Source organism: Dromiciops gliroides, chromosome 3 (genome assembly GCF_019393635.1).
Source record: "Dromiciops gliroides isolate mDroGli1 chromosome 3, mDroGli1.pri, whole genome shotgun sequence".
Lineage (NCBI taxonomy): Eukaryota > Metazoa > Chordata > Mammalia > Microbiotheria > Microbiotheriidae > Dromiciops > Dromiciops gliroides.
The window spans coordinates 522,983,770-523,007,234 of NC_057863.1; the positions used below are offsets into that span (position 1 = coordinate 522,983,770).

The window sequence follows — 23,465 nt, forward strand, 5'->3', positions numbered from 1 at the left end:
TCTTGGATATTGTCTTTGGAGTCTTGGGCACTTTTTGCTGAGCCTTCTCACCATCTGGTGTCTCCCAATTCTGCAGTCACCCAGTGCTACATAAATACAGTCATATAAGAAATAGAGTTCTGGGAACATCTCCCAGTGAGTGATCGCTTTCTGGGTCCAGGTATTCTGGAAAATAATGGTCCCATTCTGACAATATAATAATAATAATAGAAGCTAACATTCATATAGTGCTTATTATATGCCAATCACTGTGTTAAATGCTTCACAATTATTATCTCATATATGAGGAATAACTTCCAAACAATTAGAGCTTTCCCAGAGTGAAAATGCATCCCACAAGGAGATTTTCTAACAAAGGATAGATAATTGTCTGGTATGTTGTAGAAGGGATTCTTGTTTAGGTATGGGCTAGATTAGATGACCTCTGGAGTGCTTTTCAAATCTGATATTCTACAATTCTGAGATCTTATGATTCTGTGATTTCATGAACTTTGTAAGAAGTAGGAAATACCACATTTGACTCATAATGATGTTGAGGTCCACTAAGGTTCCCTGAATTTTGATCTAGCCATGCCACCCCTATTCTATACTTATGCAACTGATTTTTAAGTCAGGAGATCTCCGTATGACTTCATTTTATTAGATTGTCAGCATCTTACATTTCAATGATTATAGCCTAAGATTAGTTTGTTTTTGTTTTTGTTTTTTAGTATTTGTGTCACACTGCTGGCTTAAATAGATCTTGTGGTCAACTAAAATCCCCAAGTATTTTTTTTGTGGGGGGCAATGAGGGTTAAGTGACTTGCCCAGGGTCACACAGCTAGTAAGTGTCAAGTGTCTGAGGCTGGATTTGAACTCAGGTCCTCCTGAATCCAGGGCCGGTGCTCTATCCACTGTTCCACCTAGCTGCCCCACCCCAAGTATTTTTCAAAAGCTAGGTGTCCCCCATCCTATACTTATTAAGTTTATTTTTAACCTGAAAGTAGGCTTTTACTTTTATCTTTGTTAAACTATATTCTGTTGAATTTAATCATTCAATAAAACTAATACCTTTCATTTGTATAGTTCTTTTCAGTTTTAAAAGAACTTTCACATAATTTCTTTTGAGTTAGTAATGATCCTGGAAAAAGAATGTCACCATAGTAGATTTCAGGTTGTGATCCCATTTTCCTCCTTTTAAAAAAAATGAAAGTAGTATTGTTTCTTAACTTGATGTTTACCTGGAATCAGACTCTGTTCTTCTTCCTGGTATTCTTGTCCAGGTTACAGGCCAGGCCAGAGAATATTGGTTTTTGCTAGCATTGGCTAGGAGTTTTCTCTCCTTGCTACCTCCCCAGGAAGACTGGTCTGCTATTATATCTAAAAAGCCATGTTTTCTTCTATGATAACAGAAGGAAGGAAGACCAGAAGGAAAAGGAATACTACTCAAATGCCTCCATGGGGGTCAGTTTCAGGCCTGAGTTTTCTTAAGTGTTCCTTGAATGTCTAAATTTTGGATCTTTCTGCTCTTGAAAGGAATGATCCATATTCAGTCTAGAATTCTTAGGGTAGTTCTGGGTCAGAAATTTACATCCCACTTGTGCTCAACTGGACAAGAATTGAATGAGGCTCTTAAGATGTTGGATGGGTTCCCATTTGACTTTCTAATGCCTGACAGATAATTATCCTTTGAAAGTCCATCACTGTACTTAGGGATAGTATTATTCTAACACTCCTTATAATCCTATACTATGGACTTTGCATTGTTAGTGCTATTTATGGACTCAAACATTTTAAGTCCAACATTGAATATAGAAAAGCACACAGATCATATCTTTTTATACAGTAATAAATATTATCATAACAAATTCTTTATGTAATGCATTTATAGTTCCATTCACAGAATGAAGCAACACCCAAACAAAAAATTACATCTGAACACAAATATTAGGACTCAGTGTTCATTTTAATAGGGTTTAATATAATTTATTATACAAATATTGTTAGAACTGCATAGTCCTAGGTTTCAATACAGATTAATTTGTTTTATGTCCCCAAATAGTTCTTGTTATTAAACATATTCTGACGCAGTGTGGTATCATGAAATTAACGTTGTTCCTGGAGTAAAAAGTGCTGAATTTGGAGCTTGACTGCCATTTATGACCTTCAGCAAGTCACAACTTTTCTGCCCTCCAACTTCCTTATTTGGAAAACGAAGGGGTGGAACTTAATGATTTATAATATCCCTCCCAGCTTTAAATCTATAATCTTTTTGCATATGAGATTTGGCTTTGTAGTGTCTCTTTTTTGAAGTAGCAACGACTTTTTAATCTTTATTTCGGTTTTGAATATACTTAGTAATTCTTTTCAGTTATAAAATTAGCTAAAATGGGTTCCTTTTGACAGTGTGGCATGGTGATAGTCTTGGATTCAGATGTGACCATGGCTGGTTGAAGCTCTATCATTATCTATGTGATTTAAAAAAATTTTTTTTATTCTTTGGAAGGCAATGAAGGTTAAGTGACTTGCCCAGGGTCACACAGTGACTGAGACCAGATTTGAACTAAGTATATTCAAAACCGAAATAAAGATTAAAAAGTCGTTGCTTAAACCTCTGCCTCAGTTTTCTCAACTATAAAATGACAATCATAATAGCACCTACCATCCAGAGTTGTTGGTGAGATCAATGAAATATTTGTAAAGCACTTAGCACAATGCCTGGCACATAGTAGGCACTTAATAAATGTTTGCTCCCTTCCCTTTCACCCTCCCTATGTTTCCTTCTCTCCTCTGACACTCCTGCTTCAGTATGGGTGTTCATCTCTTCATCCCTGGACTGTTACAATGGACTCCTGTTTGGTCTTCTGACTTATCTCTACCCACTCCAATCTATCTTCTATTCAACTGCCAAAACGTCCTACCTCCCAACTCTCAGCTGAAGTCCTACCTTCTGCAAGAAGGCTTTTTTAGTCTTTCTTAATCCGAATGCCTTCCTTCTCTGATTATTTCTAATTTATCCTGTATTTATCTTGATTGTAAGTTGTTTCCCTATTTAACTGTGAATTCTTTGAGGGAAGTAACTATCTTTTGCCTTTCTTTGTATCCATGGCACTCAGCACAGTGCCTGACACACAGTAGTTATGAGAACTTACCATTTGAGACATTAATTGCCTATATTCTTAGTTATCAGATCCTGAGCAGCCAAGATGTCAGCCATTCATGGGGGAAATACATGCAAGAACAGGTATTAAACTATCACAAGACAGATGACACGCATGAAGTCCAGGTACTACACTGCCTTGGGAAATGCCGAGAGAATGGACATTGGAAAAAGCTGAGGTTGGATTCTCTTGGTTTAATTTTGCTTGTAGTGGACCCAGTTAAAATGGTTTTGTGATTTTCTTCAGCTTCATACGGTAACATATGAGGAGGAGCTAAAGCAACAAATGGTAAAAATAATCCAAGACTAAGGCTTAGTAGCACACAATAAGTGATACAATAAGAGGATAAGGGATTCAAGAGAGGAAAATCATTTAGAGTTGAATTGGTTCACCAAAGGGTCAAGATGGAGAAGGGAAGAGAGTATAGTTAGTGCAGGGATGATAGCCTATTTAAAAAAAAAAACAAGTATGGAGGGAATTGGACATTAGAGTGTGAATGAAGAATAGGTTTTGGGGTTGTAAGGCACAGGGAGACATGGAATGACAAGATTGTAATCAGATAAAAACATTTCAGAGTTTATCAACATAAAATTAGTATATTTGTGGAAGATAGGAAGATCAGGGGCATGACCATCTTTGTGTCTAGCTGAGGTGAGGTGGAGGAGAAAGTCCTGGGAAATTAGTAAATTGAGGAACCAGGAAGCAAAAGAAGTTGAGGGAGTATCAATGTGTGTTGGAAGTTTCCTCTTATCAAGGCAGTTGTTGGGGAAGAGAGGCTGAACCAAACACTGACCTCATTGAGGAAAGAAAGGGAGTATCCAGGAGGTCAGTAGACAATAATCGCTAGAATCTTGATTGTATGATAAATGTGGATTGTATGAACTTTAAAGGAAGAGAAGTTACTGAATGATGGTGGTAGAGGGAGGCCTGGAAGTGGCAATAGGGAGCATGAGTATTCCAACTTCCCCACCAAGGCCAGTGAATAAGAAGGTATGAGTAAAATAAATTGAGTCCTGGAAGCTTGTTATCAGGAGGGAGCCAAGTCTCAGTTATTGCAAAAAGACGATTAGGAGTGGGAGAGGAAATGAGTTAGGATGAAAATTAGTTTGTTACCTATGGAGCAAGTATTTCAAAGAGCACAGTGGAAAAGGTCAGTAGCTTTAGGAAGGGACTTTAGTGGGGTAAGGTTGAGGGGAATGGGCATAAGGGTGTGGTTAGTGGTGATGGGGGCCAAGGTGAGATTTGCACAATTGCATCTTGGGGTTCAGGATCACTGGGACAGGGAGGGAATGACTGTGTGAGAATGTTACTCATTGAGGAATGAGTTCAAGTTGGTTATCATTATCTTTAAGGATTTAGAGGCTGGACCTTAATGTGTGGTATGGAGAATAATGTGTAAGCCTTGAAAGGTAAATGGGTCAGTTTATTATTTTTTAATTAAAAAAATTTTTTTAAGGCAGAGAAGTTAACATAGGGACAATAGGGATCACATCTAGAAGTTTTCTCAAATGTCTCCTATTGACTTATTTAATATAGCTATTCTGGTATTTCTAGTTTCAGCGTTAGGCTATGCTTATATAATTTTATAGGTGCTCTTGTCCCAGAAATAGGGTATGTGTGTGTGTGTGTGTGTGTATGTGAGAGAGAGAGAGAGAGAGAGAGAGAGAGAGAGAGAGAGTTTAAGGCTGGGGAAGAAGGCATGGGGTGGTTGTGTCTGATTACACTGTAAATTCTGGACCAAAGTTCAGTGTGAGGGGCAATGTGTGGTGCAGAACTGACTAAAGGATATAAGGAGCAAAAGGACTTTGGAAATTATCTTTTTGAACTCTTTAATTTAATTTAATTTAATTAATTAATTTATTTTTGCATGGCAATGGGGGTTAAGTGACTTGCCCAAGGTCACACAGCTAGTGTCGAGTGTCTGAGGTCGGATTTTGAACTCAGGTACTCCTGAATCCAGGGCCGATGCTTTATCTACTGCGCCACCTAGCTGCCCCCAACTCTTTCATTTTAAATGAGACAGACTGCTTGGACTATACAAATATGAAGAAATCGAGATCTAGAGAAATGAAGGGCCTCAGCTTCAGGTTAAAAGCTGGTAAAGAATTTTTCTTTTTTCTTTCTTTTCTTTCCTTTTTTTTTTGTGGTAGCAAAGACTGGGAAACAAAGTAGGGGATGATTTTTGGGGAGTGGCTACACAAATCATGGTTACATGAATATAATGGAATATTACTGGGCTCTAACAAACTAGGAATAAACTGAACACAGACAAGTATGGATTTGCACGAACTGATGCAAAGTGAAGTAAACAGTCAAGAAACAATATACACAGGGGCAGCTAGTTGGCACAGTGGATAGAGCACCGGCCCTGGAGTCCTCAGACTGGAGTCAGGAGTACCTGAGTTCAAATCCGACCTCAGACACAGACACTTAACACTTACTAGCTGTGTGACCCCGGGCAAATCACTTAACCCCAATTGCCTCACTAAAAAAAAAAAAAAAAGGAAGAAACAATATACACGACTACAGGGGTGGAAAGGAGAACAAAGGCAAGCAGTCAAACAGTGAATGCTGGGAATTTAAGAGTAAGTATAGTCCTCCCGCCCCACCCCCCTCCCAAAAGAAGACATTTCACATTGAATATATATAATAAAATTTTTTCAATGTATCCAACAGTTTTGCTGAATTTTTCTTCCTTTCCCTTTCTTTTTTTCTTTTTTGTTTTAGTGAGGCAATTGGGGTTAAGCGACTTGCCTAGGGTCACACAGCTAGTAAGTGTTAAGTGTCTGAGGTCGGATTTGAACTCAGGTACTCCTGACTCCAGGGTCGGCGCTCTATCCACTGTGCCACCTAGCTGCCCCTCTTTTCCTTTCTTAAAAAAATTCTTTGGTATGAAGGATGACTCTTTGGAAATGGGGAAAGGGATACAGGGGTAAATTTAGGTGATGTTAAGAAAAAAGCAAGAAAATAATATATGTATTTTTGAGTGTGTGGGGGGGGGCAATGGGGGTTAAGTGACTTGCCCAGGGTCACACAGCTAGTGTCAAGTGTCTGAGGTCGGATTTGAACTCAGGTACTCCTGAATCCAGGGTCGGTGCTTTATCCACTGCGCCACCTAGCTGCTCTCGATATGGTTTTTTTTGGTTTTTTTGTTTTTAATTTTTGCAGTGCAATGAGGGTTAAGTGATTTGCTCAGGGTCCCACAGCTAGTTAAGTGTCAAGTGTCTGAGGCCGCATTTGAACTCGGGTACTCCTGAATCCAAGGCCGGTGCTTTATCCACTGCGCCACCTAGCTGCCCCCCTAATATATGTATTTTTAAAAGTTGGTAGTGCAAAAAGATGAAAGGGGAATCTGGTTCTCTAATAAATATTAACTGAGCATCTTCTATGCGCAGTTTCTGCTTTCAAGGCCTTTCAGTGAAGAAGCTCCTAGGGATCTAGAATCTAAACTGCCTAACTGAAGGCAGTTGGGATTAGAATGCAGGCGAGGATGGGGAGGTGGGAATATTTTTGAGGATCGATAGCTGCGGAGCTCTGCAGAGGAACTCAGATGTAGTCGATCGTCTTCCTTTGGCGGGCGCTCGTTCACGTGCGCGCTCCAGGGGCTTTTTCTGCGCAGCCGTGGTGATCGGTCGCCATAGCGACGGCTCTAGGCCTCCGCGAAGCTCTCAGGCCCCCACCCCTGAGCTTGAGTTGTGATCCATCCCCTACACTTCCCCCCGAACTTGCCGCTCCTTCCTTCCTTCGTTTCCTTCCTCCCCGCCGGGATCATGGCGACCTTAGCGGCAGACGTTCGGAAGCGTTTCATCTTCACCATCGTCCAGAACTACTTCGGGATGCTGTCGGAGCCCTACGAGCTGCCTCACTTGCTCAGCTGCGCCGAGGTCAACAACTTCCTGGACGACGGGAATCAGCTGCTGCTTCGGGCGCAGCGCCTGGAGACGGGCATCTCCTTGTCCAACACGGTACGCACGGGCTTCTCCCGGCCGGCCGGCCCCTACGGCCGCTGTGCGCGCCTGGGATGCTTCAAAGCCCGGTACGCCGAGGCCTGGGGGACCCCCAGGTCCGGGAGCCCCGGGCAGCGTCTGCAACAACCTTTTCTTCCCTGCTCCTGCGGTGGGGGCTGTGCATATATGTGCATCTAACGGGGGACCGGCCGGAGACATGTGCAGGGAAGGGGTTTGGTCTTCTGTCCTCCGGAGTAAAAGTTAAGGCCGTCTTGCCTCCTGGGGCTACTTGATGTGTGGAATTGGACGCTTTCACCCCCTGGGGTTGGGCATGGGTCTGATTAGAGGAAAAACCCACAGAGATGAAGTCACAGAGGTTTTTAAGTGTTTGGGTTGAGATGCTCCTTAATGAAAATGTTTAGAGTTTTGTCTGGACGGGTTCCAGCAGCGCTTGAGAATTGTTCTAGGTGTAGGAAATCCTGGATAAGTTACTGATTTTGTTTTTTTTGTTTTTAGTGAGGCATTTGGGGTTAAGTGACTTGCCCAGGGTCACACAGCTAGTAATATTAAGTGTCTGAGGCCGGATTTGAACTCAGGTACTCCTGACTCCAGGGCCGGTGCTCTATCCACTGTGCCACCTAGCTGCCCCTAAGTTACTGACTTTGCAATGCTAGTAACCAGGCAGGACTGTTTATTTGAAACACTTGTTTCAGCTCACATTCGCTACGGATTAAGAATTACTCTTCGTGACCCCGTGGATCATACTACCTTTGGGGTTTTCTTGGCAAAAATACTGGAGAGGTTTTACATTTCCTTCTCCTAGTGTATTAAGGCAAACATAGGTTAAGTTACTTGCCCAGGGTCACACAGACAGTAAGTGACTGAAGTCGGATTTGAACATAGGTCTTCCTAGGTCTAGTGCTCTATCTACTGAGGCATTTAGCTACCCTAGAGCTATCCATCTGGCCTGGGCTACCTTGCTGCCCCAGGATTTCCTAGTAAAGTATTAAAGGCATTACAGAATTTATTAAGCATGTTCGCAACCCACAAGATTCCATGTGCAAACTGCCCCTCCTCCACATTTCCAGTTGGAACACCTTTGTTGAAATTACCTCCAACAGTGGAGATTGGCAACTCCTCTGAAATTTACAAGGATTTTAAAATTAAAAAAAATTTTTTTTTGAGAATGAGTCTCCCCATCCTGGCAAGGGTGGAAAATGCAGCGGCCACTCATGGTCAGAGCAACACAAAGCTTTAACTAACCCTGTTTTTGATGTGGGTCTGTGAGCTTCTCCTAAGGCAGCCTGGTGGCCAGTGGTGGTTTCTTGGGGCTTTGGTGCCAGACTTAGTGTGGACACCCACTCGATTAGCTTTAGTCCTATTACAATGTAGAACTCTTGCTGCACATCAGCCTTTGCTTCTCCCAGTAACAGGGATTACAGGATTGGGCTGCAAGTCTGCATTGTAATGTACAATTTTAACTGCTACTAAGAAGTTATCTGACCCTCCGGTGATAACACTCAAAGACTGGACTTGGATGTAGGACATATGACTCCAAGACTGGCCTAAATTCATGAGAACAAGTTGCATCTTATTCCATGCCATTCTTCAAAATGCTTTTAAAAAAATACTGCTTTTACTTATTTTCCCCCTCCTCTTTTAGTTCAACAATAACTAGCATTTATAAAGCTCCTTAAATTCTGCAAAGCCCCTTACGAATATTATCAGATTTTATCCTCACACCAACCCTGGGAAGTATTATTATTTCCATTTTACAGATGAGGAAACTGAGGCAGAAAGTTTAAGGGATTTGTTTAGGGTCACACCTTTAGCTAGTGGATGCCTGATGCAAAATTTGAATTCTGGTCATCTTGACTGTAGGCTGTGGACTCTATCCTGTTAAGTTGCTGTAAAATACTAACTTATATTTATATATGGCCTTAAGATTTACAAAGTACTTCATTCCTCCCTCCAAAATCAAATATAAAGTGTTTTGTGTGGTATTTAAAGTCCTTTACAACCTGACCCCTTCCTACTATTCTAGTTTTCTTAAACTTTATTCTCTTCCTCTGTGATCCAGCTATACTGGTCTTCTTGCTGTAACGGGCATAGGCCCCTCTGTCTTCCCACTCTGAGTCTGGAATGCTCTGTCTCCTCAGCTCCACCACCCAATTTTTCTGACCTCTTTCAAGACTCAGCTCAAATCCCACTTTCTACTAGAAGGGAAAGGGATACATAGGATGTTGGATACATTGAAAAAATTTGATTTTATATATATATATATATTCAATTTTACAAATGAGAAAACTGAGGGAAATTGAGTATTACATAGCTAGTAAGTATCTGAGGCTGGATTTGAACTCAGATCTTCCTGACTCCAGGCCCAGTGCTCTATCACTGCAGCACCTAGTTGCCCTTTGGTGGGCAGGAGGCATTTCCTGGTCTTCCTTCATTGTTAATGCTTTCCTGTTGAGATTATCTTTCATTTAAATGGCATATATCTTGTCTATGCACAGTTATTTGCATGTTGTCTCCCTTTTACAATGTATGAACTTTGAGTGCAGGGGCCTTCTTTGTATCCTAGCCACCTGACACAGAGTAATAATAGGGGCTTAATAAATGTTTATTGATTGACTACAGCCCAGTGCAGGTGTTATAATCATTTTTCAGAGGAGGAAGGAAACCTAGGTTAATAATAATATGTTTATATCTCTTTTAATGTTAGTAAAGCATTTTATATACAACATTTCTATGAGATAAGGCAGTATTTTTTATTCCCATTTTATAGATGAAGAAATTGAGATTCACAGCCAATAACTTGTGGAGCTGAGATTTGAACCCCAGTTTCTTTGACTGGAAGTTCAATCCATTTTCTACTATAAAACAGCTGGAGAGGACTAGGCAAGGAATGATTTGAATAAATGCCATAGTCTGTTACATCTACAGCATTATTATTAATTTTTGTCATTTTTCAGTTCCCTTTTATTGAAGAATAGTTAATTATACAAATTTATGCAGGCATCAGTATTCGGAAAAGCATCACTTAGATTGAACAAAACCTTTAAGCAGAGTTTCACAATGAGATTGCGAGGGTAAAGATGTGTATGACAACATGTAAGAAAAAGAAGTAGAAAGACAGAAGTTGTTTGCATTTAGAATTTTATTTATTTTTAAATTTTAGTTTGGAGGGTTAAGCCCCTTTGGGAAGAAAGAAAAGAAGAACAACAATTGCTAGTTATTTTTACATTTTATGGAAGAGGTGGAAATCCTTCAGAACCCTCACAGTAGGCTTTTTCTGCTGGCAGGGCATTTACCATAATTCATCAGTAGCCAACTTCTCCAGTAATAGTAGTGGAACTAGGAGCATATATAGCATATGTGCTAATGCCTTCTTTTTCTGTCGTTCAGCTAGTGACTGAATCTTTAATTTAGCTTATTTCCTGCCTCTCCTTAGGGTAAAGCCAGGTTGAACTTGATGACTTTCAAGGTCCCTTTCAAATCAAAAGTGTGATCCTGAAACGCATTACTTTGATGTTATTAAAAGAAAAAAAAAAGGCCTGGTGGCTAGCTGTGGCTGCTGTTTCAAAACAGAAGGCTAAAGTATGCCCAAGAAGTTATATGAGGAAAAAGTATTCTTGGTTATTTTTTTCTTAAAATGAGTGAAAGGAGGGGCAGCTAGGTGGCGCAGTGGATAAAGCACCGGACCTGAATTCAGGAGTTCCTGAGTTCAAATCCAGCCTCAGACACTTGACACTTACTAGCTGTTTGACCTTGGGCAAGTCACTTAACCCCCATTGCCCCGCAAAAAAAAAAAATGAGTGAAAGGAGTGCAATTCAACCACCATTTATTAAATGTCTATTTTGTGCAAGGCATCATTGTAGGTGCTGGAAACAGAACCATAAAAACAAAATAGTTCCTGTCCTCAAGGAGCTGACAGTTGACTGGAAGGTCACAATGTGTACATAAATAATCACAATACAAGGAGAATCGAGAAGGGAGATATCACTAACAACTGTTGGAAGACTTCACAATGAGGGTAGTACCTTAACCTGAGCCTCGAAGGAAGACAAGGCTGCTGAGAGGTGGAGAGGGGGTGCATTTTGGGCTTGGGAACTAGCTTATATGAACATATGGACATGGGAGATGGAGTGTTGAATTCTGAGAAGATCTGGTGATCCATTTTGTCCGTAGTGTAGCATTTGTGAAGGCTAGTTGTGTGAAGCTGCATGGGAGCCAGATTGTGAAAGGTCTCCACTGGGCTGGCTAGGGAGCCATCGAAAGATCTTGAGAATCACAGAAGTTGAGAGTTGGAAAGGATCCCAGAAGCTATCCAGTCTAACCCTTACACAAAAGAATATGCACTATCCATGTCCAATAAGTGGTTGTCCAGCCTGTGCTGGAAGGCCTCCAACAGAGGGAGTCCAGTCCACTTTTGAATAGCTCAAATTGTTAGCAAGTTTTTCCTGATATAAAGAATCAGCCTCTTTGCCACTTCTCATTGCTCCTGGTTTTGCTTAGCCCTTTGGGCTAAACAGAACTGGTCTAAGCCTCCTTCCTCTTGGCGCACTTTCAAATTAACATGAAAACAGCATGTCGCTGAGTCCTTTTTGTCCAAGCTGAACATGCCAAGTTCTTTGTACTGATCTTCTTATGCCATGGATTCAAGGCTGTTCACCATCCTAGTTACCCTTCTCTGGACATTCTCCAACTTCTTAATGCCCTTCTAACTGTGGTTCACAGTACTGAGCACAGTATCACATGAGGTCTGATAAAAGGGCAGAGTACAGTGGGAGGCACTGTTCCTGCATTCTGTGACCTTCCTTATGCAGCCTAAGATTGCATTAGCATTTTGGTTTCTCCATCATACTACTGACCCTTTCTGTGCTTGTAGTCTATTGAAAACCCCAGATCCTTTTCAGAAGCATTGCTGTTTATCCATGCCTCTTCCATGTTTCAGTTGTGGAATTGATTTTTTTGGGCCTATGTGCAAGATTTTATATTTTTCCTTAATTTCATTTTATGTTCTACCCAGTGTACTAGTCTATCCATATGTTTTTGGATTCTGATTGTCATCCCATGTGTTAGCAGTCCCTTTCAGTTTTGTGTCATCTCCACATTTGATGAGCCTACTGTCTATGCTTTTTTCTAGGTCAGTGATAAATGTTAAATAGGGTTGAGCACAGATCTGTGGGGTACTATGCCAGAAACCTGCCATACTGACAGCTACTTTTTGAGTCTGGCCCTCCAACCAGTTCAGAATCCATCTGATGGTATTATTGTCCAATCTAGATCCTTCCATCTTCTCCACAAGAATAATATGAAATACTTTATTGACAGCTTTGCTAACAATGATATCCACAGCATTCCCCTCAACTACTAGTTAGTTATCCTGTCAAGAAAGGAATTGAGGTTCATTTGGCATGAATTGGAATGAATGGTGAACCCATACAGATTCTTTGTAATCAACATTTCCCTTTCAGATATTTGCTAGACATCTCTTTTTATGATCCTTTGAAGAATTTTCTAGAAATTGAAGCACTTGGACACAAGAGTGACATTGTCAGGTCTGGGCTAGATAATTTTGAAGGCCCTGTGGAACTTGTATTGGAGAGGAGACAGACTGGAAACCGGGATAAATTAGGAGATCACTAGAGTAGTTTAGGTGATGCAGACCTGATTGTAGGGTGGTAGCTCTGTGTGTGTGGAAAGAATGGAATATGTATGAGAAATGTGGTAGAAGTAGAAGCAGAAAAAAATTGGCAATTTCTTGAATTTGGGGGCTTAAGAGAAAGAGCAGACTCTAAGGTTACGAAGCTGAATGACTGAGAGGAAGGTAACCTCTTGTGAACTAGGGACATGTGGTAGAATTACAGGTATGGTAGGGTGCGAACTGAGATAAAACCATTGAATTCCATAATTAGACAGTTAAACATATCTTTTAAAGTAAATATTGTAGTTTCAGTTTTAAAATATGGATACCGGAGCAGCTAGGTGTCACAGTGGATGGACCTGAGTTCAAATTCGACCTCAGACAATTACTAGCTGTGTGACTCTGGGCAAGTCACTTAATTCCAATTGCCTCAACAACAACAACAACAACAACAACAACAACAACAAAAGAATAGCTATGGCTGGTATCAGATATTTATTCCAGAGACAGGATTCAGAATTATAAATTTTTTCCTTCTAAAAATGTGGTACCAATTAATCAGAAAAATAATAATTTATTAGTGTTTATTATATGCCATCTACTGTGCTAAGCAGTGTGGATACAAAGAAAGGCAAAACCACCAATTTTGTCAGTGTGTGAAAAGTCATGGCTAAAACCAAGAAAAATAGTAAGAAAAGTTATTGTGGTCATTATTAGGAGTTTTTTGTTCCCCTCCCAGTTGTCACTTTGTTTTAAAGCTTTCAAAGGCATAGAATTTCCTTTTGGGAAATAGGAAACTAAATTGATTGTGGGAACTGAACTACAAAAACTTTTCCTTTGGACTTGCATATTTTTTGGATACTGAAAAAAGAACTATTAATTGTCCTACTTAAAACAGGCCTAATTTAAAGGAATCTAGTTTAATTCATGTGTCACCTTGATTGAAGTGTGATGCATAAAATACCTTTATAGGACATTTTGGAAGTGGAATCTGTGGAAATGACATTATATTTGGTGAAAATCATAAGCTACTTGTGATCAGATCACTTTTATGTTCCGTTAAAATCCCCTTTGTGTTGGAGAGAGATTATATTACAGTGATGTAGGAGACATGTTTTGAACTGTAGTTTAATTGAAATTGTTTCAGAGGAGACTGAAGCATTGCAAAATGAGGAAAATGACCTTTCAGGTGTGATGAGTAAAACTAAATGTGGTCACCTATTTCTGTCCCAAGTGTAGGAAAAATTAGCTGGGGTTCCTAATATAGTGCTACTTATAAATTAGAGGCTTTAGCACCAGTTTTAGGGCATTAAGCATTTATTAAAGTATATTAAATATTAGTAAAGAGAGAACATGTGGAGTTCAGAAAGTTCAGTAGCCCTATGTACTTAGCACAAGGCGCTGCCACCACCTCCAAGTCTCAGGCCAAAAAGAGAGGAAGTTCCTGTGCCTGTGAGAGGGGAGCTACCTGCAGGTCTTGAAGAGAGGCGGTCCCTACACACCACTCCAAGCTAATTGGCTGGTAGCATTCAAGTACATTGATTGACATGACTTGAAGGTGGTCTTAAGTTAGTTAACTTCCTTTAGTTAGGAAGGTTGATTTACATTTCCTTTGAAATTCTCCTGACTCTGGGCTGGCCCTGCAAAACTAGCCAGAGTGTGTGTGTGTGTGTGTGTGTGTGTGTGTGTGTGTGTGTGTGTGTGTGTGTGTGTGAGGTCTGAGTCCCCAAAACCCCATTATTTTCACACATAGGGGACCTAGCATGAGAAGCAAATGAATAAGATCATTTTCAGATGCTACTAGAAAGAAAAGAGTAAAACATAAAATTAGGCAATTCTGCAGATATTTCTGTGGTGGTCTGTTTTTTATCAGTAGACATTAGCTCCATATCCAGACCAGCCAGGTGGTTGTGGGAACTTGGGCAGGGCTTTCAGGGACTTTTTCAGAACTCATTAGGTCAGGCCATTGTTTGAGATTCTTAGACTCAAGTGACCATCAAACTACAAGTGGAACTCCAAAGGTCTGAGTCTAGACCTTTAACATCCTGCTCACTTGAGCTCATCTGTAGAGCTTCACCTGTACACCTATACTCTGCTTAGACTGATTTCCCTGATGGGTAGAAAATTCCTACCTCTTTTTAGTATGTCCCTGTGATACTGAATCCTTCACTGTCAAAGATCTCACTATCCAACACTGCTGGCTGTTCTTGTATTCCTTTCTGTCCCTTTTGTCTCCTCTCTTCATCCCCTAATATCCCTTTCCAAATCAGCTAATCCCTTTTGATGGGCCCTCTGGAATTCCTCTTCTGTAATTAGCAAACTTTTCCTTCTTTTTAGACCTTTTCTTCTATTGCTTTTACCATTTCTGGCACTAAGACCTGGCTACTCTATGACACTGCATCCCAGGACCCATCCTTTCCAGTGCTGGTTATACCTTCTCTCATACCCTCTATTCACTGGTCCCAAAGAGGGAATTGGAATACTTGCTTCCCATTGCTACTCCACATTTTCCCTCTTACCACCATCCAGTAACTTCTGGTGGTTGCCATCTTCCTATCCCCAGGACATTCTCCTTCTTTCTCATGGGACAAGTAAAATCTAATGTGTGTGTATTTACCTGCTCCCCCTCCCCCCCAGTGTGTGGGGGAAACTAACTAGGATTTACTTATAAATTAGAAACTTCAGCAATAGCATTTGGGCCTTAAGCATTTATTTATTTATTTATTATTTGTTTTTGTTTTTTGTTTTTGGTGAGGCAATTGGGGTTAAGTGACTTGCCCCGGGTCACACAGCTAGTAAGTGTTAGGTGTCTGAGGCCGGATTTGAACTCAGGTCCTCCTGACTCCAGGGCCGGTGCTCTATCCACTGCACCACCTAGCTGCCCCAGCATTTATTAAAGTATATTAGAAGTCATTAAAGATAGAACATGTGGAGTTCAGAAAGATAGCCAAAGCCTATCTACCCTAGGGTTCAGAATAGACTCCTTCTCCTTCCCTCAGCCACCAAGCTGAGGTTCCAGAAGGAAAGAGGCCAGAGTTAGGGAGCCAGCCTCCCTTCCTACTTCTTGTCTCCTTCCCCAGAAGGGGCCATCCTTCAAGCTGATTGGTTGAGGGTGGTCTCCTGTTGATGATGTAGTCCACGACCTCTGAGAACAACACCCCACTCAGGGCTGGCCAGGTGTGGTCTTGATTTAATCAACCTTAAGTAGGTTCTCAGTCAGTTTCACCCAATTCAATCAATTCCAAATCAGTCTTCATGTGGGGCCTCAGGGCATCTGCCGAATCCCATTATTTTTTCACATTCCCCCTGTGCTTCGTTAAGAAACAATCAGTCGTTTCCTTAATGAAGCAATAACATTACAGATACTTATGACTGACAATGTAAAGGGAATGAAAAGAGAGAAAAGAAATTGAGCGAGGCATTGACATGGTTAATAACTTGCCCAGGGTCACATAGCTACAAAGTGTCTGAGGCTGAACTTGAATTCAGGTCTTCCTGACTCTGGGTCTGGTGTTCTATCTACTGTGCCACCTAGCTGTCCCTGGCACATTTGTGTCTGGTACATAGTAGGTGCTTAATAAAATGTTTCTTGACTGACTGATTGACTGGAATCCCTTGTTCCTTAGTCCTTGTTCCTTTTTATTTGTTCCCTTGGCCAAGATTATGCTTTGTGAACCCCTGCCCTTTGATCATTCCTACCATCCATCTTCCACTCCTACTAATGAATTGTTGAATGAAGTTGGAGGAAGTCATGAAAGAGGGCTGACTAGGTCCCTCACAGATTCATATCATTTAATCTCAACTGGACCCTCACTGCACAGAGTATTTTTCAAAATTCCTTTCTAATTTATTTGCTATCACACTCATCACACTGACTGTTCCATTTTTTTTTCTCTTTAGCCTTCCCAAGGGCTCCCCCTTTCATCCCTTTTAGATGAAGACTTTGCCTTATACTCACTGTGAAATAAATGTAAAGCCATTTGTGACCTCCATCTTCAACACTCCACATCATGACCCCTTAATGTCATCTTTCACTGTTTCCATCTTTATACTTAAGTCCTTCTTGAGGAGGGAGGTATACTTTCCTCTCCTCTTTTTTAGTGTATTATCTCTATTCTCATTCTTTTTCTCTTTCATTTAAAATTTCTCCTAGTCTGCTGATTCTTTCCCTGTTGCCTACAAATATACCTGTTTTCCCTAGCCTTAAAAATACTTTGGGTTTGAACATCTCTGACAGTTCTTGTCCTATGTCTTTTTTCTTTTTCCTTAAACTCTTTGGAAAAAAAAAATCACCTTTGGTTTCCCCACTTGTCTCTTTTCTTGACCCATTGTATTCTGACTTCTGACCTTATCACCCAACTGAAATGCCTCTTTCCAAAACTGCCAATGAAGTAATTGCTAATCTCTTGGCATTTTCTCCATCTTCATCTTTCTAGATCTCTCTGCTGCATTTGATACTGCTGGCCTAGAGGGAGTAGTTAGATGAAACAGTAGTTAGAGAACTGGACTCAGGAAAACCTTAATATAAATGTGGCCTCAGACACGTTAGCCATGATCCTGGGAGTTACTTACCCTATGTTTGCCTCAGTTTCCTCTCTTATAAAGTGGGGATAATAATAACACCTACCTCCCAGGGTTGATGTGAAGACAAAATGAGGAAATATTTGTAAAGTACACAGTGCTTGGTACAAAATAGGTTCTTTTCTTTTCTTTTTTTTTTTTTTGAGGCAATGAGGGTTAAGTGACTTACCCAGGGTCACACAGCTGTCAAGTGTCTGAGGCTGGATTTGAACTCAGGAACTCCTGAATCCAGGGCCGGTGCTTTATCCACTGCGCCACCTAGCAGCCCCCCACAAAATAGGTTCTTAATCAATGCTTGTTTCCTTCCTGCTTGATCGTCCTCTGTCCCCCATGCTACTCCTTCATTTTGATCTTTTGGAATCCTTGGCTTCATTCAAGACTCAAATCAAGTACCACTCCCTTCTGCAGAGGCTCTTTCCTGGACTCGTAGACTACTAGTGCCTTCTTATCCAGGATTATCTGATGTCTATCTTGAATTGATTTTGCATATACTTATATGTATATAGAATGTTAAATTATAAATTAATGCTTCTTTAGAGCAAGGACTGTCTCATCTTTGTCTTTGTATCCCCAACACCAGTGCTTAGCACTTAATAGGTCTGTAAAAAATGATTGATTGGTACACCACATGTGGGCCCCACTTCTTAAGTATATGATAAAATACTTTAGAACAGGATTTCTTAAACTTTTTCCATTCATGACCCCTTTTCTCTCTGTAAATTTTTATGTGACCCCAGGTACATAGGTATATAACAAGGCTTAACCTTTTAGTGTTGACAAATTTTTCACAACCCCCCACATCCTGTTATGTGACTCCATATAGGGTTGTGTCCCACAGTTTAAGAAGCTTTGCTTTAGAAGATGAAGTTTGGAGGAGAGCCTGGATATGAGTAAATATATCCAGAAAACAAAATCTGTTGGAGATGACAAAAATTTAAAAGCATTAAGGAATAAGTTTCAAAGGAAAGATCCCAAAAGAAAGAAAAAGGCCACAGACATAAAAAAGCAACTAAGAGGACATTAGCACTTGTGACCTGTGCCTGATTTCTTATATCTGTGAAGTATCTGAGAACAGTCTATGTGTCTAAACTGAAGATATCCTTGATGAAAATCTGAGAAGGGGATAGGATTTTAGCAGGTGATTTTCTAGACTAGACTACGTTTTCACAGTTATGCAGCCGACTGATGGGTAGAGAACATGCATAGCATTTATTCTGGTTTCATAATATTGTGGAAATTTATTTTGATTTGGGGACCCTACCTTTAGGCCAAGATTAGAAAGCCTTAGGCCTTCAGTGTCTCTTCCCCTCCCCCTCTGCTTCAGCTGAGTCAAAAAGCCCTATGGGCTATATAGCTGGGGGAATAAAAAAGCCCCCAGCTCCCTCCGACCTGAGTGGAGCTATCCGAAAGATCCCGGATAGCCTGTGCTGAGACACGTGAAGCTGAGACACCCCCCCCCCCACCAGCCGCAGCTCTGACTGGCAGATTAGCTTGGTCTGTGGGGGCATAGGAAGCCCCGAGATTTGAGTGGAGAGAAGAAAAGGTATATATAGACCTGGGAGTTATATTAGAAGGGTTCTGTCAGGGGGGACGAGACGAACAGTAACGCAGGACTAGGAGCAAGGAGGAAAGGCCGGCGGACAAGATTAAGAGAGGCGGACAAGATTAGAGGGGTGACAAAGGCGGCAGAGGACGGAGCAGACAGACAGAACAGGGGCAGCGGAGAGCACAGAAGCGGTCAGCACAGGGTACAGGTTGGAGAAAGTGAAGATTAAGAGGAGTTAGAAGAAAGTAGCTGAGCAGGGAAAGTGTAGCGTGCCCTGAGGCAGGAGGCGGATAAGGCCCTTATTGTATTTAAGAAGTTCGAATCTCAGCAGGTGGGAAAGAGATGCAGTGGAAAGAGACCACAGGAAGCCAGTCAGGTTGTACATTTTATTTCCCTGTATACTTAATTTTAAATAGTATCTCATAAATAAACTCTGCTTTAATTATTTAGTTAAGAGGCTTCTTAATATTTTGCTTATCAATTTGGGAGTGGAGCAGTGTGGTGGAACTTCATAAACGGCCCATATTAAATTAATAGCAGTCAGATAGCCAAATAGACAACAGTCCCCAGATTAGTCCTCCAGTCAGCTTTAGGCCCCCCAATTTAGCCCTAGTCAGTAAAAATATTTCCACAATATCTAGCATATACTGGGATGGAGAGAGAGCATGGCATATAGATGCTAGCTGTGTAATGTGTAATTTTAGATTCTAAATGTGGATTCTAATCTGTTCCCCCAGTTTTGGGGAAAACTGACTAAAATCACTAATAAAACGAGTTTAGGTTTTTAAGGGTTTATTGGAAAATAGAAAGAAAAAGATTGAGAACAGAATTCTAACAGCCTGGCATTCCTATCTTTCCTCAAATTTCCTGTGAAGTCCTTTGCCGCCACCACCACCATCAAGTCAGGAACCCAAAAGAGATAGAGCTCTCTGCGCAGGCCCTCTTTCCTCTTTCCTGTCTCCTCCCAGAAAATAGGAGGCTCCTCAAGTTGATTGGCTGGTAGCCTTGATAGACAGCACCCATGAGCAAACATTATTTCCTGACGCCAAGGAAAAGCCACATGGCCTTGCCCTCTGAGGCATTTTCCTCATGGCGGAGCTTTCCCACAGCAAGTCTCCAGTAGGTGGCATCATTCCAATCATTACAGTAACCAGGGAAAAGATTACTGACTCTCAATTCAGAGTCCTGATTCTTAATGCTCAATAATTGTGTGACTTTGGGTCAATCTCATTATCTCCCTGGGCCTTTATCTTTCACTAAAACAAAGGAGCTGGCCTCAGTGGTCTAAGAGGCCTCTTCTAGCTCTAGCTGTAGAATCTATAATTCCTGGGAACTTTCCAATGTTGTTGGTGAAAATTAGAGAAGATTTACTCATCTGCTTTGTTAGAGGGAGGTTCCATACCAAGAATTCCATACATAGATGAAATTATAGGTCATATGTAGTTATATTTTAAAAAAGGGTTAAATTTCACAAACAGATTTGTTAGGAGCAAAAATAGATTGACTCTTAAATTTTATTTAGTTTAAACATAATACTTACTTTTCTCCAAGGGATATAATGATTACGTAGATTTTAGAAACTGTGTTTCAGAGTGTAATAGCTATGAAAATAATATTTAAACTCTTCTCTCTGATTCCTTTAGATTGATGTTGGAGACACAAAAGACAAAGTGTTGGTGTTTTTTAAACTTCGACCTGAAGTTATCACAGAAGATAATATACATAATAATATTCTTATATCATCTATGTTAGATTCACCTATTAATTCGCTTTATCAAGCAGTACGGCAGGTATTTGCACCAATGTTGCTAAAGGTAAGTAATTCACTTTAACGGTTATATGATTACCATTTTTCTCCATTGAGAGGCAGTTGACATGGCAGATAGAGTGGTGGTAATGAAGCCAGGAAAACCTGGGTTCAGGTCTTGCTTCTGACACATACATGCTCTGTGACCCAGAGCAAAGCACTTACTTTGAGTCCTCTAGGTAACTCTTGAAACTATAGCCTGAATTCCCTAAAACATAAAATTATGCGTATGGGCCCTCTTCTTTATATAGTTTCCATTATTAGCTGGATAATTTGAGAAATAAACATTTAGAGGAACATTTAAGTATTTTGATCATTGTTAATAGCTATTATTTCAGTTTTCATATAAGAATTTTCACCTCTATCATTGTTAATTTTTTTTTTTTGTGAGGCAGTGAGGGTTAAGTGACTTGCCCAGGGTCACACAGCTAGTAAATAGTTAATTTTTAAGTTAAAGTTTACATTGCCAAATAAAAACATGGGGGAAAGCTCAGATGAAAATTTCTCTCTATATAGTAGATATTATTTAAAAGGCTGAATCATGGATGAGAATGTCCTTTTAGTAGGAGTATTCTGGGATATGTATGTGTATGTGTATATATATGTATGTATATGTGTATATATACATATATATGTATGTGTATATGTAGTCATAGATATCCAAATGGAAACCACAGGTATATATAACACACATGCATGTATGAACACATAAACATATAGGTGTTGATGGCTTTGCAATGCACATATATATACACGTATACAATATATGTGTTTATGTATGCATACATATAAATATATACATATATATACATATCTAAGAACCTACATTTATAGAGTAATTTAAGGTTTTCAAGGCACTTTTCTTTTAATTCTCTTTTGAGGTAGGTAGTTATATATTATTATCATTCCTATTTTGCAGATGAGGAAAGTAAGATACTATGAGTTCAAGAGAATTTTCTCATAGTCACATAGTAAATGTCTGAGGAAAATTTCAAAATTGTAATTTATTGACATTGTATGGTATAGTGGATAGGGCATGGGCCACAAGATGATTGGGTTCAGAGCCCACTTTAGACACTTACTAATTGTGTAATCATGGGCAAATCACTTAGCCCCTCTGTGCCTCAATTTTCTTATCTATAAAATGAGGGGTTTAGGCTTGATGGCCCCTGAGGCCCCTTCCAGCATTAAATACATGATCCTTTGTTCAAATTAATTTAATGATTTTTTTTTTTTTTTTGGTGAGGCAGTTGGGGTTAAGTGACTCTTGCTCAGGGTCACACAGCTAGTAAGGGTTAAGTGTCTGAGGCCAGATTTAAACTCAGGTCCTCCTGACTCCAGGGCCGGTGCTCTATCCACTGTGCCACCTAGCTGCCCCAATTTAATGATCTTTTAAAAATTATTTAAAAATTTTATTCTTACCTTTGATTATTATACTCCAGTCATTTGCTCCTAACCCCACCTATCCCACACCCCTGACTCTTTCTTTATTACAAAAACATTTAAGTAATGCCAAGTGATGCAGGGACTGTATTTGTTGCCATAGTCTTCATAGACTTCACTCTTGAGAAAGGGGAGGTGTCAACAAGTCCTTTTTAAGCACCCCTAGAATGGACTTGAGATGTAGACATATATTTTTGGATATGGAAAGTGTGGAAATTTGTTTTGCTTGGTTACACATACTTGTTATGTGGTTCTTTCTTGTCTTTCTTTTTTCTAATGGGGGGAGGAATTTTGGACAGAGAGACAATTAAAGGTTTGTTAATTGAAAATTAAAAAATTAAAACAACAACAATATACAACTAGGAAAAACTAAATATATTTTTTCTTGGTAAGAGAGTGTGATGTTTTAACAGCAACATATCTAGTAAGTCTTATTATTTGCTTTTATTTAGGATCAAGAATGGAGCAAAAACTTTGATCCCAAACTTCAGAATCTTTTGAGTGAGTTAGAAGCTGGTTTGGGTATTGTGCTTAGAAGATCGGATACTAATTTATCTAAAATGAAATTCAAGGAAGATGATATACGAGGTATATATTGAAGCTTAATTTAGGCATATCTCAATGATCTTCTCATTAATCCACTCTTATCTTTCTTTGTAGAACTCTTTTTAGGTGATGAAGCCTCACTGATTTCAAGCTCTGTATTGTTAAATTTTTACACTGTATTTAAAGTATCTCTGCGTGGGTTTGGAATAAAATATGAATTTATTTTTCAATATCTATGTGTATATAATTCATGAAAATTGAAATGTCAAATGAATTTTATAGGGCTGTAAGTCAAAAACCTTTGTCTTAAAATGCATTTTAATTAAACTATTTCACCTCCAGTTATATTAGAGATAATTGCTGTTCATATGAGCAACTAATGTTCCAATTTAATGTGTCTAATTTTTGGTCTATAACTCTTTTCTGAAAGAAGAAATGCCTTAAGTTTTAGGTGCTTAATTTAAAAATCATTATTGAAATTAATGGGTGCCATTCTCCCCCTTGCTTAAGTCACTCTTGGTAATAAGGTAGAAGCTTTTTGAAACTTGATAGGCCTAAAAGAAAGAATGCACCTAATTTACTAGCAAAGAGTGATTAGGTTCTGGAGACAATTTAAAATTAAGTTTCCTTATGATTACCTATAGCTATTTTGAATAAATTTATACTGTTAATTTGAAATTCATTTGAATGCTAATTTAAAAACTTTCCAGTTAGAAAAAGGGGTTAGAATCAAATAGAATTAAGTTTTAGAAGGATAGGTTTATTTATGTTAGAATATGTTTATATTGGAAACACAAGTTTGGT

At 39.7% G+C, this 23,465-nt stretch overlaps 1 protein-coding gene across 1 annotated transcript in view; it reads left to right on the forward strand.

The window, feature by feature from the left end:
* Nucleotides 1-6,780: 6,780 nt before the first annotated feature.
* The window catches only part of DYNC2H1 (dynein cytoplasmic 2 heavy chain 1), a 380,708-nt gene continuing 364,023 nt past the window's right edge, over nt 6,781-23,465 (forward strand). Inside the window, 3 exon segments of the mRNA XM_043996879.1 lie at nt 6,781-7,105; nt 20,509-20,679; nt 22,568-22,703. Of these exon segments, the coding sequence (XP_043852814.1) occupies nt 6,911-7,105; nt 20,509-20,679; nt 22,568-22,703 (502 nt within the window). The 5' untranslated portion in view covers nt 6,781-6,910.